General features: G+C 55.0%; 4 protein-coding genes across 4 annotated transcripts; 3 read left to right on the top strand and 1 right to left on the bottom strand.

Moving 5' to 3' along the window:
* Window positions 1–505: 505 nt before the first annotated feature.
* On the top strand, window positions 506–3,511 carry B0H18DRAFT_1039166 (P-loop containing nucleoside triphosphate hydrolase protein). Its single transcript, XM_048030484.1, has 10 exons — window positions 506–737; window positions 787–900; window positions 1,009–1,067; window positions 1,134–1,255; window positions 1,310–2,271; window positions 2,324–2,549; window positions 2,604–2,726; window positions 2,783–3,143; window positions 3,195–3,325; window positions 3,374–3,511. The coding sequence occupies exons 1-10, from the start codon at window positions 609–611 to the stop codon at window positions 3,382–3,384; spliced, it is 2,238 nt and encodes a 745-aa protein (XP_047887527.1). The 5' UTR covers window positions 506–608; the 3' UTR covers window positions 3,385–3,511.
* A 2,342-nt stretch (window positions 3,512–5,853) lies between these two features.
* B0H18DRAFT_1039152 (uncharacterized protein) lies at window positions 5,854–6,889 on the top strand. Its single transcript, XM_048030483.1, has 3 exons — window positions 5,854–6,343; window positions 6,397–6,542; window positions 6,696–6,889. The coding sequence occupies exons 1-2, from the start codon at window positions 6,086–6,088 to the stop codon at window positions 6,442–6,444; spliced, it is 306 nt and encodes a 101-aa protein (XP_047887526.1). The 5' UTR covers window positions 5,854–6,085; the 3' UTR covers window positions 6,445–6,542; window positions 6,696–6,889.
* Window positions 6,890–7,111: 222 nt separating this feature from the next.
* On the bottom strand, window positions 7,112–8,383 carry B0H18DRAFT_1039148 (proteasome endopeptidase complex beta subunit). Its single transcript, XM_048030482.1, has 6 exons — window positions 8,303–8,383; window positions 8,161–8,255; window positions 8,035–8,111; window positions 7,707–7,983; window positions 7,456–7,657; window positions 7,112–7,400 (listed from the first exon to the last, which is right to left on the bottom strand). The coding sequence occupies exons 1-6, from the start codon at window positions 8,333–8,335 to the stop codon at window positions 7,287–7,289; spliced, it is 798 nt and encodes a 265-aa protein (XP_047887525.1). The 5' UTR covers window positions 8,336–8,383; the 3' UTR covers window positions 7,112–7,286.
* A 1,205-nt stretch (window positions 8,384–9,588) lies between these two features.
* B0H18DRAFT_1039143 (uncharacterized protein) lies at window positions 9,589–13,757 on the top strand. The gene is made up of 8 exons (XM_048030481.1): window positions 9,589–10,057; window positions 10,114–10,931; window positions 10,984–11,244; window positions 11,306–11,567; window positions 11,624–12,188; window positions 12,244–12,621; window positions 12,679–12,946; window positions 13,000–13,757. The coding sequence occupies exons 1-8, from the start codon at window positions 9,756–9,758 to the stop codon at window positions 13,656–13,658; spliced, it is 3,513 nt and encodes a 1,170-aa protein (XP_047887524.1). The 5' UTR covers window positions 9,589–9,755; the 3' UTR covers window positions 13,659–13,757.
* The last annotated feature ends 1,030 nt before the right edge of the window (window positions 13,758–14,787 follow it).

Genomic DNA, 14,787 nt, shown 5'->3' with positions numbered 1-14,787 from the left:
CTCGGTTTGTTCGGGTTGGAGGTACTCAGCGAGTCCCTCCGATGGCTATAGCCCGCCGGAAGAAACTATCATGCGATTGAAAAAATCGCTATAGATATGATTTAGGGTACAATGCCGAGCGAGGTACATCCACCTGTGAGTGAGTGAGACTAAGTTGTACGTCGTCATTGTCTATCCGACTGTGGCCATTGCCCGATCAAATTACACACATGAACGTTCTCGTCCTTGTGAAGATGTTGGTGCTACTAGCGGAGTGGACATCATAAATCAATGTGCAGTATCCCCGGCAAGCCTACCGTAGCCGATTATTGAGTCCACCTCGTCATAATGCGTAAATTGAAACGCGACCACAGAAGTAATCATTGCGATGCGGCCGTATGCTGGTGGGATGGTTGAGAGCAACTTGGTGACTTACTACACCTTCCTGGTTGGGGGCGGGCAGCTACCGGCTTACGTCAGCGGGGGATTTGTTCCCTTGTGCGATGGCCGCCCATGCCTTGTTGGGAAAGCATCGACTTGGCTGCGTGCCACTGCCACCCGCCGCGCCCGTACACCTTCCTCTCCTCCTTTGCGATACTCTTGTTGTTTGTGATATCTACGTGGCGAACATGACAAATCCCTACACGAGAGCGCCACCACTGGCAGGTCCCGGCTCGTCAAAATCTCTTGGTGATAAAGACCCCTTCTATGGATGGCTACCTAGGCATGTTGATGCGACGCAGGTGACGAAAGCAATGGTGAGTACTTGATTTCCTCGGGGTTGATCTGCAACTGAAAGATGGCCAGGAAGGGGACGTCAACCCGTTTTCGAAGCAGCCACACTCCGCCCAATACAAGAGAATTCTCGAGATGCGCAAAAAGCTGCCAGTGTTCGCGCAGATGCACGAGTTTCTGAACATGGTGAGTCAATTATGGTTCTCAACGATCGTGGGGGGAGGTCAGAGTCTGCTCCAGGCATGCGGCATCCCCGGCGCAGAGGAACGTAACTGATGACCATGTCCGAGAAAGTTCAGTGCAAACCAGATCATAGTCATGGTGGGCGAGACCGGTTCGGGAAAGACGACACAGTAAGGACTTCGTCGACTCACTCCCCTGTCTTGCCGGAACTGCCCTTTACTGACTGACACACTTAGGATTCCACAGTTCGTTTGCTACTCCGACTTACCTCACACCAAGGGCAAGCTCGTGGCGTGTACGCAGCCTCGTCGAGTAGCTGCTATGTCCGTAGCGAAGCGAGTGGCAGATGAGATGGACGGTGAGTTCCCATATCGTGATGTCGATGTTGTGAATTTATCTGACAACACCCCAGTACCATTGGGGAAGCAGGTCGGATACTCGATTCGATTTGAAGACATGACAGAGCCAGGAACGACCTTCTTGAAGTACATGACGGATGGTATGCTGCTCCGGGAGGCGATGAACGACCCAGACCTGACGCGATACTCAACTATCATCCTGGACGAGGCCCACGAACGCACGCTTGCGACAGATATCCTCATGGGTTTGCTGAAGGCGCTAGCAAAGCGCCGCACCGACCTGAAAATCATTGTCATGTCTGCGACCCTGGATGCCCTCAAGTTCCAGAAGTACTTCTCTGTGAACAAGAGCGGCGAACCCGCACCCTTGTTCAAGGTTCCCGGACGAACGCACCCCGTCGAGGTCTTCTATACGCAGGACCCGGAGCCAGACTACGTCGAGGCCGCGATACGTACCGTGCTCATGATCCACCGCGCGGAGGAGCCGGGCGACATCCTCCTGTTCCTGACAGGCGAGGAAGAGATCGAGGATTCGTGCAAGAAGATCAAGCTCGAGGCGGACGACCTGCTTAACCAGGACCCTGATAGCGTCGGCCCGCTCGTCTGTATCCCCCTCTATTCCTCCCTCCCACCACAACAGCAGCAGCGCATCTTCGACCCGCCGCCTTCGCCGCGTACACCGGATGGCCCTCCTGGGCGGAAGGTCGTCGTGTCGACCAACATTGCAGAGACGTCTCTGACGATTGACGGTATCGTGTATGTCGTCGACCCTGGATTCTCCAAGCAGAAGGTGTACAACCCACGGATACGTGTCGACTCGCTACTTGTGAGTCCGATCTCCAAGGCCTCGGCGCAGCAAAGAGCGGGTCGTGCGGGACGAACCCGGCCGGGCAAATGCTTCAGATTATACACCGAGCGAGATTTCATGAAGGAGCTGGAGGAACAAACTCATCCAGAGATCCTGCGGAGCAACTTGGCCAACACGGTGCTGGAGTTGGTCAAGCTGGGTATCAAGGTACGTCCCGTATCGTAGCTACATGCTCCTCAATTCATGACGTGTTCCGTAGGATCTTGTCAGGTTCGACTATGTTGACGCCCCAGCACCGGAGACCCTTATGCGTGCTCTGGAACTGCTCAACTACTTGGCTGCGCTCGATGACGAAGGCAACCTGACGCCACTGGGCCACATGATGGCAGACTTCCCACTCGACCCGCAAATGGCTAAGATGCTTATTGTCAGCCCTGAATTCAAATGCAGCAATGAGATCCTCACCATTGTTGCGATGCTTTCAGGTACGGCCCAGTACTCTTTCATGTCATCGCTCAGTACTAATCCGTACGCTACAGTGCCCAGTATCTGGTTGCGACCGCCAAATCAACGCAGAGAGGCGGACGCTGCCAAGGCCTTGTTGACGGTCCCTGACGGAGACCATCTGACGCTGATGAACGTTTACAATAACTACCAGCAGAGTGAGCCCCGTTGCTTCGTTGTTTAGGACCTCTTTTCTTATCGCATCCTTCGTCAGACTCGCACGACAGAAACTGGGCGTGGAACAACTACCTCTCCCAACGTGCACTTCAACAAGCGGATAATGTGCGAGCGCAGCTGCAGAGAAACATGGAACGCTTCGACATCGATCTCGTGACGACAGCCGACCCCAAGCGACTGCACACGTACGTACGGCAGGCGCTCGTGTGCGGGTTCTTCATGCAGGTTGCACACAAGGAGGGAGAGAAGGGCGCGTACATGACGGTGAAAGACAACCAGCTCGTTAACTTGCATCCATCGTGCGGGCTGGACAACCAGCCGGAGTGGGTAATCTTCAACGAATTTGTACTAACGACCAAGCCATACATCCGAACGGTGACGGACCTTCGGCCTGAATGGTGAGCTCGTTCCATCATCTCTCCTGCACGCGAGCTGACACAAGTGTGCAGGTTGTTGGAGTACGCTTCCAACTACTACGACCTCTCCAGCTTCCCAGATGGCGAGGTGAAGCGCACATTGCTGCGAGTTGCCAACAAACGGTCCCGCAAAGCGATAGGCCCGGAGAGCGCTGCTTCGAACGGCAAGAGTGATCGCCCATTGAAGAGGATCAAGAAATAGTTTACAGTAGCTTGCTGGTAGCGATCGTTTTGTATGTACGATGGCCTCTGTAGATTTTGTGGTGAGGAGTCGTATGCTAGTACTCGACCGTGTCATGATTGTAATAGCAACACGAAGATGTCAAGGTCGTTCTTCGGTGCGCATTGGTGCGCATCAGTCTCATTTTACAGACCCTCCACACAGGCAGTGGGTTGCGTCGAACCTAATTTATGTAACTTGCGTGCGGATTGAAATGCATAGGGGGTCACCTGACCGCGTAGGTAACTTCGCCTCGACTCTTGTGCGGCTCTTGCCACAACTCTCATCAGCTGCATTGTGCATTATCGTCTATGGCTGTACCGAAACATCCTCGTACGTCTTGTTTGTCACACTCTGACATATCTTGGCCTTTGGATGAAGATGTCTGCCATCTTATCGAGTTCAGGATACAAGGGACGACCGGTACTGCCAGAAGTGGTATACCCAAGCAGCTCTCCGCTACTAGTTCGTGTCATGGCCGCATTGATATGGCTCAAGCTGCAAGTTCGATGAGAATTTGTCTCAGTTCTGGCATTGTTTGCTGACACAACCACCGGGGTCAGAGGTAATGACCATCCTGGCGGTAAGCTATCAGTGCGTACTACTTGGTCTCAAACGCTAATTAGAATGTTTACATGCTCAGAATTCAACGCCATATGTATGGTACTTGGTATGTCTCAATATATTCCAGAAACTCAATCTATAAGCCCATATTGCGACTGGGGCCTGGGCGATTCGCGACATGACGCGGTCACGAGCGTCGAAATACAGCCACATCCCGTGCACGGTGTGGCCAGGGTGGCCCACACTTGTAAACTCGGCGCGTCTGCTCCTTCACTTGTCCCGCTACCACGATCATCCACAGTACCGTCTTCGCCGACAATCAGCGACACCTACGACTGTGAAGCACTGATCTATCCCCTCCATTGCCCAGCGCCTGCGAGTATGAGAGCTCACCCCCATAGTGCCGCCAAGGGTGCCAATAGCCTGCACGCCACCTATCCGGTCAGTACCACTTGCGCTTGTTATGTTCAGTCTGTCTAACCCCACATCCATTGCTTCTTTGCGGCAGGCATCCATCTCACCGAACGGGAATGGTACTGCGTTAAATGGTGCCGGAGCAGGTACGGAACACGGACACCATGCACGCGCTGGCATGAACGCGTTTTACACGGGATCCTGCCTCTCTACGGGACAATCTATGTCTCAGAGTCGACTATCAGGAGGGCCACATAGAGTCATGGATCACGCGTCAAGTGAGAGGCCGGGCCACAATCACACGGATCAGGAGGCTCCTTGCACGCTGCAATATCGTCCGAGTATGAATGTACCTGAACATAGTATCAATGGAATGGACAGAGCATCCGAGTGCCGATCTTTCGATGCCGGTACCGACGAACGTCGCCTAAGCACCTCTGGACCAATGGGCTCCGTACACGATCCCGAGCAGCTCCCGCAAGGTCCTGCAATATCATCCCACACAAGCGCAAACGAGAGTGTGGATCCTGCACGGACGACGCGTGTAAGATTCAATGGTTTAATGGATATTGAGCCCTTGGCAATCAACGACCACCACACCGCAGCCCAAAATCGCGGGGGTCTGGATATGTCATCGTCTGCCACAGAGCCCAAGATCGAGCATGCAGAATTGCATGACAATCCGCTCGAACAACGCGGGTTGACTGCGGCCGTCGTCTCGATCACTGGACAGCGCGATGCCAATATCAACTTTCCTGACGCGACGAGCTCAGCTCTCCGTACGACACAAGCACCCCAAGATGATAACGATGTGTTGTCCAACTCATCCTTGGGGATGCCGCCCGCACAGATAACCAGCGCACGCAACCCATCGCTGCCTCTGGCACCCCGCTCACTACTAGGACCCGTCCACCTAGCGCATAGTCAGGACAACGACGCTGTTGTTACCCTGGGCCCGTTAACCGAAATGTCCCAGGAGAACACACCGGTGCCACAATATGCCGCATCCCAGACACTCAGTTTAGCACCGTCACCCAGTTCAGCACAGCCACAGTTCGCATCGCCAGCGTCGACTCCTGCGCCAATCTCGAATCCATCTCCGGCTCCCAGTTCCTCAACAACTGTCAATACGCCAGCGCTGAAGTCGCCGCAACTGGCACCAGCAACTTCGCTCGATCTTAGCAATTCGCAACCAGAGAGAGCTGGACCCAATACTTCATCGCTGGCTCTGCAACCCGTTGTCCAGCTCAGTTCGACCCCTCCTGAACCAGCAAACGCGCAGGACATACTAGCTCACCGACCATGGAGTCTTCGGGAGACGTACCTCTTGGTTTTCGTCATCACCTCTCTCCCTCCCTCTATCCACGACTGGCAGTCCACCACCGACCTGTACAACTATATGTTGATGTTTCCCCACCTGAATGCTTGGGTGTTAAACACAGCGTTGAAGGCGAATATCAATTGGGGCCGGCGCGAGGTCTTCTGGCGACACTTCTGGAATACGGTACGTGAGCATTGGAATAGGAAGCATAACGGCGGGCACTATGCCCTCGAAGACAGGGAGCGAGCAAAGACCTTTCTTGACGATTGCGTTAGCGAGGCCTGTCGGAAAACGCATCAATGCCCGGGATGGCCTGGAGACTATCTACCCACTGCTGCGAGTAATGCGGACGGCGTCAGGGACGAGCAAGCTGATAGGACGAACACGCGACCGACCGAGCAGGAGATGGAGGAGATGGCACAGCTCTTCAGCGCCGACGGCTGGTACAACGTGCCCTTCCCTCCACCTCCCCTCACGTACGATCCGGCCATAGTGGGCGACCTGTGGACGAACACCTGGACCATGATGCAGCATACATCGTTGGCCCAAGACGGGGGACTGAGACAGAACGCCGTAAAGAACTTCGGTCGGCTGTATGCGCTGATAGGCCCGAGGTACCAGGTGCGGAGCCCATGGGAGTGCTGGTACCGGTGGACCGTTCGGCTGTGGACTAACGTGAGTCAAGGGGAAGACTATACAATCCAGCGGACTCTGACTGGTGCGATTCTAATCCGCTCGGCTGGGATGAGGGATCGGGGTGCTGAGGACCTTGAGGTGGCGGAGTCCCTCGTGGATTTTCAGCGCAAAAGCAAGTGTTTTGCGGGGAACGCTAGTTTGACTTCGAATGCCTCAGGAGAAAAATCTGTCCATGGGAAGTCAGACCATCTCGTTGAAGGCGACAATGTATACGAAGGGTCGGCCCAACAGGCAGTCAGAAAAGGGAAGGCCGCCACCGCGAGGACGCTACCACCTTCTACTCAATATGCAGGCACGCAAGACGCGTCACGGTACGTACCTGAACCTCTGCAGTGCGGTGCCAATTAATCGTCTGAGATCTCCAGCGACGTGCCCAATGGCGACAATGTGAGAGGCAGGAAAGGGAAAGCAGTGGTTCGGTGAGTTTGGAGTGGCTCCCGAAGACAAGATGACAAAGAAAGGGCAAGGGATGGACACGTGGATTGCTGCCTGTGAAAGGCGGCGCAAGGAGTTCTAATACGAACCAAAGAGATCAAAGAGACGAATAACGAACAGATGCACACGACCTACATACCTCAGAAAATATGACGAGAACGAAGATTGTATATAGCTGTGTTATGATATGACAGAACTTACTGCTCGAATGCACTGGAGCTACTGTCTGTGTGCCTGCAAACCCAAATGGTTAGCGTCTGCGCGATCAACGCTGAGCCATGTTAGAGCCTGTATGCACAAGAGCCCGTCACGAACAGCCAGATGGCCTACGGTTTGGAAGTCTGAGAGTGCAAGCTCGAACCGTAAGCAACGTGTAAAACATCCACGACTGTCATTATTGGTGATACAAGAAGATCGGCAAGTCATACACGGACCGTCCCAGATGGTCGATCCAGCACAACGCGACAGCGCATGTCTATTGTGTCTGGGCGCCGTACCCGCGAATCCCCTCCGCAAAGTCCCAGTTGGTCTCCAGTTTCTCTGCATCGGATATCGACACGCCGGCTTCCGTGACCGTAGCTATTTGGTACTGCAGAACTGAAGCGTCAGTCGCCGTCGAGTGGGACGTTGCGTAGACTGCAGACCTTGTCCAGACTGCGAGCGTCTCGGTAGTACAGCACGCGCATGCACTTCCGAAGGATCTCGCGCGCTGCGTCCTCGGTGATTGCATCGGGGTTGGGATCAACGATCTCGCGGAGGAGGGGGAGGGCGATGTGTGCGCCGTACCCGGTCGCTAGTGAAGGTGCCGTGTACGTCGTGCCCAGAAGGTCGACAAATGCGAGGAATCTGCGACACCTTTGAGTACCCGCTGCGGATATATGCAACAAGCACTCACCGCTTGCCGTTCTCGAAACCGCCTACGAGGAGCGCATTCCAGAGGGGGTTCATTTTCGAGCGGCGCGCATACATCCGACGAGCGAGGAACTCGTGCAACTCCGCAGGGCCGAGTGAGTGCCCGTCGCCGGCGGTGAACTCGTCCGTGACGATCTCGTCCAGGACGCGCTGGATATATTGGAAGTCGGACATGTCGCCGGACGCACCGACGACGGTGGAGTTGCCGACGGCGTGCAGACGGGTGATATCCTTAAAGCGCGCGAGGGATCCGTAAGACGCTGCGGGCTGGGAGTTAGCTTTAGTGTAGAAGAGGGATGAGGCAAGCGCACCGAGGTTGTCTGCAGCCATCATGACGCCGTCTTTGTACTGGATAGCGAGCACGCTGGTTCCTGTTACAATCGGCTGTCTGCAGTGTGTCAGTCGTGTCTGTAGGTAATGATTCGTGATGTACGCACTGTGTGCGCTGAACCCCACCCGCGAATGCATCGGTGTGGTTGGCGGGTCGTTGGTGCAGCGGGAAGGTGTTGTACTGGTCGTAGAGCTCATTGCGCTACACCCTAGTCGGTAAGATGATATGATAGCATATCAAGGACTTACGGGTCGGCCCCAGTTGGTCGGAAAGTGGTCCATGGCGAGGAAAAGTGAGGATGGAGGAGAGAAGCTGAGGCGTGCGTGTCCCTGCGAGCAGCAAGTCTGACGCTCGACGCGCGTCGACGCGTGTTACGTAAGCACAGACGCGATTATACTTTCAAGTGGGCATGCGAAGCACCAGTGCTGCAAAACGAATAATTGTATTCCAGTCATGGTGAACGCTAACTCAGATGATACACGAGAGGCTAGAGAATGTCGGGGACACGTATCAACGCAAAGGGAATATGAAGACACTGCCCAACGCCGACGAAACGGTACAAGGACATTAGGTTTACTGCCTCAGTAGAACTTCCATACCTCATTCCGGGACAGTCTGCTGCTGCACTCCAAGTGCTTGCAGCATGGAGTATGACCGACGTCCTCGTGGCAGAGCCGCAGAGCCGAAACGACAGTGTGAATGTTCATTACTGCCGCGCCGACATCATGAAGACCTGCAAGACATCATTAGCGACGCATCGACTGGGCTCGCGACGAAAACAGGAATGTGCTTGTCCACTGCCGCAGCTTCCGGTCGCGCTAGCGGGCTATCGTCACAGCACACTCGATGGCTCGGTGTGGTACGTTTATCAAGAACGCGCTCTGCTCATCATACGGAACAGGCCAGCGGGCATGGCCTGATTCGGGCTTCTTGGGCGAGGGGATATCTACGTTTGACCCGCAGTCGCCGCCCCAGAACTTCAAGCAGGTAACGGTGTATGAAGCTCTTAGCTCTCCTCCGGAGTTGACACCCAGGACCAGTGGGTGGGTTATGTCGGTCCACGAGTCTGCATGGGTATTTCGTAACATGTTCTCAGTATGAGCCCAAAGCCAGAAATTGATGGCGATACGGACATACTGAGCCTTTAAACCAAACTTGCTCGCTTCTGAGATCTGAGGTTTGGCTACAGAGAATAGAATATGGAGCAATGAACGAATCTCAGTATGTATCATTTCACCGGGGTTTGAGATATTGAAGAAAAGACTGCACACGAGGGAGTACTGTACGGACTGCGCGCCTTGCCGTCGCGGTCCTCGGAAGAGATGCGAAAGAGCAGTGAGTACCGCAGGAAGGTATGCTTACTGCACAGAATTCGACAGATATTCCTTTCTGAGGCATAGTAAATATAGATAAGTCCTAAAAGGGGGCTCACGGGGTCTTAGTCAGGAGGAGGATTCAGGGCAGGCTAAGCCATATATGGGAATGGGGCGTGCGCGGCGGAAAGTCGAGCGTGGCCGGGAATCCGGACTGGGTCAGTCTCGACAACCAACATCGGCCACCGTCTCCGCGCAGTCTCTCGCCTCGCAGTCGTCGACCAACGCGCAAGCTGCCAGCAAGCCAGCAACAGCCCGTCTGTGTCCGGGCCACGTCGCTCGCAGCTCCCGCTGGCCATCGCGTCAATTGCAACGTCCAAATCGCATCATGTCCAGCGCCTCTAGTCACACTCCGTCCCTCACACCGGCTTCCTCTCGCCAGTCTACCCCAGAGCCCCCCGTCCAGCCTGACCACTTCTATGGCTCCGACAACGCCCACCTTCCTCCGTCCCCGCATTCCGACGGCAGGACATGGCTCACCCCCGAAGACGACCCGTGGGCCCAGCGCGGCATCCCCGTCTTCAAACCTACCGTGGAGGAGTTCCAGGACTTTGAGGCGTACTTGAACCGGGTCGAGTGTTGGGGTATGAAGAGCGGTATCGTAAAGATTATCCCCCGAAGGAGTGGTCAGTCCATCGCTTGCCGCTGCGCGGGCGTCGCGTAAGTTTGACCACGGTGTTCTACAGGACCGATTCCCTCCCGCCATTGAACGACCAGCTGGGCCAAGTGAAATTGAAGAACCCGATCGAGCAGCACATGTTCGGGCGCGGCGGCCTGTTCCGGCAGGAGAACGTGGAAAAGCGGCGCGCCATGAGCATGCGCGAGTGGGCCGAGCTCTGCTCGAAGGAGGAATTGCGCGCACCGGGCATTGACGACGTCGGCCTCCACGCACGCGCCGCGAACGCGGGCGCGTCCACTCGATCGCGCACTCGCAGGACGCGCAGGAAGAGGGAGTCGGAGACTGCCGAGCCTGATCATGACCCCGACGCGCACGCGATCAAGCAGGAGGAAGACGATGGCGCCACACAGGTCGTCCCCGCCGCCGCAGAGCAGTCGCTCGCCTCCCCACCCAACAGCGCCGCAGCTTTACCCACACCTCCGCAGCATGTCGAGGACGAAGCAGCGGCAGACCACCCACAAGTTCAGGACGCCGCCGGTGAACAACAAGGTGCCTCGAACGAGCAAGCGACAGAGGAAGCGGTCATGCATGACGGAGAAGTAGAAGCAAAACACGAGGAAGAGGAGGAAGAAGAGGAGGAAGTCAAACAACCCAAAGGTAAACGGAAGCGTGCCACACAGTCGCGGCAAGCGCGGGAGGCGAGCCTCGCCGACCGGGCGGCCAAAGACAAAGTATTCCTCGAGTCATTTGATCCGCACTCCGATTGGCTCCCGCCAAACACCACTCCGTTCGACTACACGACCGAGTTCTGTCGAGAGCTGGAGAGACGGTATTGGAGGAACTGCGGACTGGGCAAGCCAGCATGGTATGGCGCTGACATGCAGGGTGCGTCTGATCGTGCAGTGTCTTGTGGATGCCTACTTAGCCACGTTGATAGGCTCACTATTTACCGACGAGACGAAAGCCTGGAATGTTGGCCACTTGGACTCGGCACTGTCACGCTTGCTCCCGTCGTCGTCGAAGGGCCTACCCGGTGTCAACACGCCCTACCTGTACTTCGGCATGTGGCGGGCGACGTTCGCGTGGCATGTTGAAGACATGGACCTGTTCAGCATCAACTACATACACTTTGGTGCGCCGAAATACTGGTATGCGATCCCTCAAGCGAAAGCGCCCACCCTGGAGAATGCCATGAGAGGTACGTCGCTCCATTTCATGGCGCATATAGCAATCCTCATGATGTGATTTGCGTGGCACAGGCTACTTCCCATCTGACGTCTCGAATTGCAAGCAGTTCCTGAGGCACAAGTCATTCCTAGCCTCGCCTCATCTCCTGTCCCAGTCATCATGCCGACCGAACACGCTCGTTCAGCGTGAGGGTGAGTTCGTCATCACCTTCCCGATGGGTTACCATGCCGGCTTCAACCTGGGTCTTAATTGTGCGGAGAGCGTCAATTTCGCCCTTGACAGTTGGATCGACATCGGGCGGAAGGCGAAGGCGTGCGCCTGCGTCAACTTCAGGTGAGGCCATACGTGTGTCCTTACTACAAATTGAGCCTTCTAATATCTGCAATCAGCGTCCGTATCGACGTCGACCAGCTTCTGCGTGATCGTGAAGCCGAGCGAATGCAAGTCGCGCGCACGAACTCTCGTCGACCCAGCAGTGCACCCAAGTCCGAGAGAGCACCCAAACTAAAAGTATCGCCCCTCAAGCGAAAGGCGGGCGACGAGGAGAACCCGAGCCCACCCAAAAAGCACAAGTCCGGGAGCAGCAGCAGCAAGTCGAAGAAGAGTGATAATCGCCCCGCGTCCGCGGAGGGCAGCGTGCCGACGAAGGTGACCCTGAAGCTCCCGCCGAAGCCGAAGGAGCCGGACGTGTTCCCGTGTTGCCTGTGCGTGTCGATGGGGAGGGAGAACTTGTTGAGGGTGCATGATCCTCCGTTGTGGAGGAAGGAGGGCGAGGGCGGGTCGAGCATGGAGGCGAGCGAGGGCGTGTGGATGGCCCATGAAGTGTGTGCCAACATCGTCCCGGAGACGTGGGTGGATGAAGTGGAGGTCGGGGAGGCGAGGTTAGATGGGAGTCGGGCGAAGGAACGGGTCGTGTTTGGCGTGGATGCGATTGTGAAAGACAGGTGGAACCTAGTACGTGACGATCTTGTCCGGTTGGAGAGACGGTTTGCTGACCTACGAGCGGTAGAAATGTTCTGCGTGCACGAAGACGCGGTATAAGGCCCATGGCGCCCCGATCCAGTGCACCAAGGGCAAGTGCCCAAAGGCGTTCCACGTGTCGTGCGCGCGCAATGGTGGCGAGAACAACATCGTGTACAAGGAGTTGAGGGAGGTCGAGAAGGAGGTCGTCCTGTTGGATCCTCGTCGCCAGCCAGATGGCTTTCAGGTTCCGATGGACGCATCAGGTATCAGTATCGCTGGCGCAGAGCAAGTGCTGCCGGTACCCATCGACCCGAGCCTGCAAATGGCCACGACGTTCACTGCGCCTAGCGGGCAGTCTGAACCCCGCGTCCTGAAGCTTGTCAAGAAGACCGAAGTTCAGGTGCTGTGCCCGCAGCATAATCCTGTACGTCGGGTTTGCGGTATCCGTTCTGTATCCGTTCTGATGCTAACGACCTGCTAGGCTGTTGCGGAAGCGAAGCGGGCCGTGAAGCAAGACAAGATTCGCAACGACCTGCTCGCGTTGTCGCCGATGTCGCGGATCAAGTTGCGCGTCAGTGCGGGTGTCTTCGAGGTCTCCCTTGTCCGTGTCATGGAGGAGTCGTGCTCGGTTGAGGTGCTCTGGGACAGGGGCCTGAAGCGAGAGTTCAAGTGGGGCAGCGTGGTCTTTGGAAACATGGAAGGGGTGACTATTGGGCAGAAGCCGTCAGAGCCTGCACCCGAACCGGATCGTGAGTTTCGACTCTTGTTCGCCGTTGAGTGCTGCGGATGACCTGCGTTACAGCTGCAGCACCCACACCGTCTTCTGGTCAGTCACGGTTCCGGTTCGCGCCTCTGTCGTCCACCGTGCCCACCATAGAATATCGACCGACGCAGACACCGTTGTCAGCGACCCCTACTCCCGGGCCGTCCACTGCACCATCGGTCAGTGCTCCTCCTGCTCCTCCGGTGCACGCCCCCGCAGCGCAACAGCACTACGCTCCGCCCCAGGCACCTCCTTATTCCACCGGTGCTAACTACCATTATGCACCGACGAACTGGCGGTACCACTACCCTCAGAGTGGTATGCATTACGTGCCACAGCCTCATAATTACTCTTACTCTAACCCGGCGCATCAGCCGTACTCGACCACGACGTCGTATGAGTCGTACTCGATGTACGCGCAGGTGCAGACGTCGACGCGTGGATTGCAGTGGCAGCGTCCGTATACGGGCCCAAAGGGAACACAGCACGCGACGGCGCCAGGGACCCAACCGGGTCCGTATTATGTCTACCCGCAAGTCCCTGCGGGTCAGAATGGAGGGATGACGCAGCAATGGCCCACCGCGTACAGTGCTACAGCACCACCCACAACGGGGCATGCTGCCACTGCGCCTCCTGCTACGTCCCCTGCACTACCTACCGCTGCTCCCACTGCTGCTTCGGCACCTCCCTCTCAGTAATGTGCTTCGGATAGGTTGTTCGTTGTATCGTCTTGATGTATGTGTGTATCATTATTCGCTTTCTATTGCAGACACGAATGCTGTCTTTGTGGAACACTTGAATTTCCAGTGCTTGCTGTGGGGGTTGGTATGCGTGTCCATGGCCAGGCCCATTCTTTGAGAATGTAGCTGATGTCTAGAATCTGGTATGTCATCACAATTGATCCCAACAGGACAACATGTGCAGAAAGCTTTACAGTCATCAAAACCTAGAGAGAACAGTGGTCCTTGAGACAGTAAACTGACAATTTTCAACACAATGTAAGCCTAGTGTATGGAAACTGGGAGATCATTTGGAGACACAACAGAAATCAGGTGTCTTTGAGGTGCAGCAATAATGATTCATAGGTAAGGTACATTATGGGAAGTGAGGAAATACAAAACTTGTATTTACTTTACTTTGGCAAGGCACTCAGGTGTGAGTCTCACAAAGGAAATGGTTCTCAACATGTGCATCCACTGCCACTGTGTGCTGAACATGCATGAGAATTGGAGTAAGGCCAGCATATTCCATGCATCCCTTAGTGTACTATTGATAGTATAAGATCCACAATACAATCAGAAAAACTACTGTAAGGTGTAGGAATAGTAAACTGTTCTGATTGTCCTTGGTTTAAATAGAGAGCAGTGAAACACAATAATTGAGAAAATGGATCAATGACTGAATGGAAAGAAGCAAGTTGGGTCTCATAACCACTTGCTGGGGAGAGGGCAATGCTTGGCAATGTGATCCCTTTGATTTAGATGTGTCTGTTTGTGAAGAATTGCTACATCAGAAGTAAAGCTTGGAAAGACTGCTAGTATCTTTTCAATGCAGACTGCTGATACACCATCCACCTTCTGCACTATCTAGTTGCCATCTAATGAGCCAAACATTCAAAGTAACCCAGTAACTTCATGTGACTATTTTGTTATGAGGGTCACAGTGTCCAATTAACAGCAACATCCAGTTGTAAAGTGGGCAATAATAGATGAATACCATTGTAAATGCTTAATGCAATCATCCTTGCAAATTGCCCATATGAACAAGCCAAGTGCTGCCTAGTTTGTCTATACTTTGGAGTGCTGTGAATCTGTACATTGTATAGCT

This window comes from Fomitopsis serialis (genome assembly GCF_022376445.1).
Source record: "Fomitopsis serialis strain Sig1Antser10 chromosome Unknown B0H18scaffold_124, whole genome shotgun sequence".
Taxonomy (NCBI): domain Eukaryota; kingdom Fungi; phylum Basidiomycota; class Agaricomycetes; order Polyporales; family Fomitopsidaceae; genus Fomitopsis; species Fomitopsis serialis.
The sequence above is the reverse complement of the archived record's forward strand: the minus strand, read 5'-3'. Positions and strand labels throughout refer to the sequence as shown.

Coding starts and splice junctions, on each gene's coding strand:
- B0H18DRAFT_1039152 (XM_048030483.1), top strand. CDS start 6,086: ATGGAGGAGATGGCACAGCTCTTCAGCGCCGACGGCTGGTACAACGTG. Junction 6,344..6,396: donor GGTACCGGTGGACCGTTCGG/CTGTGGACTAAC, acceptor GCGGACTCTGAC/TGGTGCGATTCTAATCCGCT.
- B0H18DRAFT_1039166 (XM_048030484.1), top strand. CDS start 609: ATGACAAATCCCTACACGAGAGCGCCACCACTGGCAGGTCCCGGCTCG. Junction 2,550..2,603: donor CATTGTTGCGATGCTTTCAG/GTACGGCCCAGT, acceptor CGTACGCTACAG/TGCCCAGTATCTGGTTGCGA. Junction 3,144..3,194: donor ACGGACCTTCGGCCTGAATG/GTGAGCTCGTTC, acceptor ACAAGTGTGCAG/GTTGTTGGAGTACGCTTCCA.
- B0H18DRAFT_1039143 (XM_048030481.1), top strand. CDS start 9,756: ATGTCCAGCGCCTCTAGTCACACTCCGTCCCTCACACCGGCTTCCTCT. Junction 11,245..11,305: donor CCTGGAGAATGCCATGAGAG/GTACGTCGCTCC, acceptor TGCGTGGCACAG/GCTACTTCCCATCTGACGTC. Junction 12,947..12,999: donor GCCTGCACCCGAACCGGATC/GTGAGTTTCGAC, acceptor CCTGCGTTACAG/CTGCAGCACCCACACCGTCT.
- B0H18DRAFT_1039148 (XM_048030482.1), bottom strand. CDS start 8,335: ATGGACCACTTTCCGACCAACTGGGGCCGACCC. Junction 8,256..8,302: donor CGACCAACTGGGGCCGACCC/GTAAGTCCTTGA, acceptor ACTAGGGTGTAG/CGCAATGAGCTCTACGACCA. Junction 7,984..8,034: donor GATGGCTGCAGACAACCTCG/GTGCGCTTGCCT, acceptor CCCAGCCCGCAG/CGTCTTACGGATCCCTCGCG.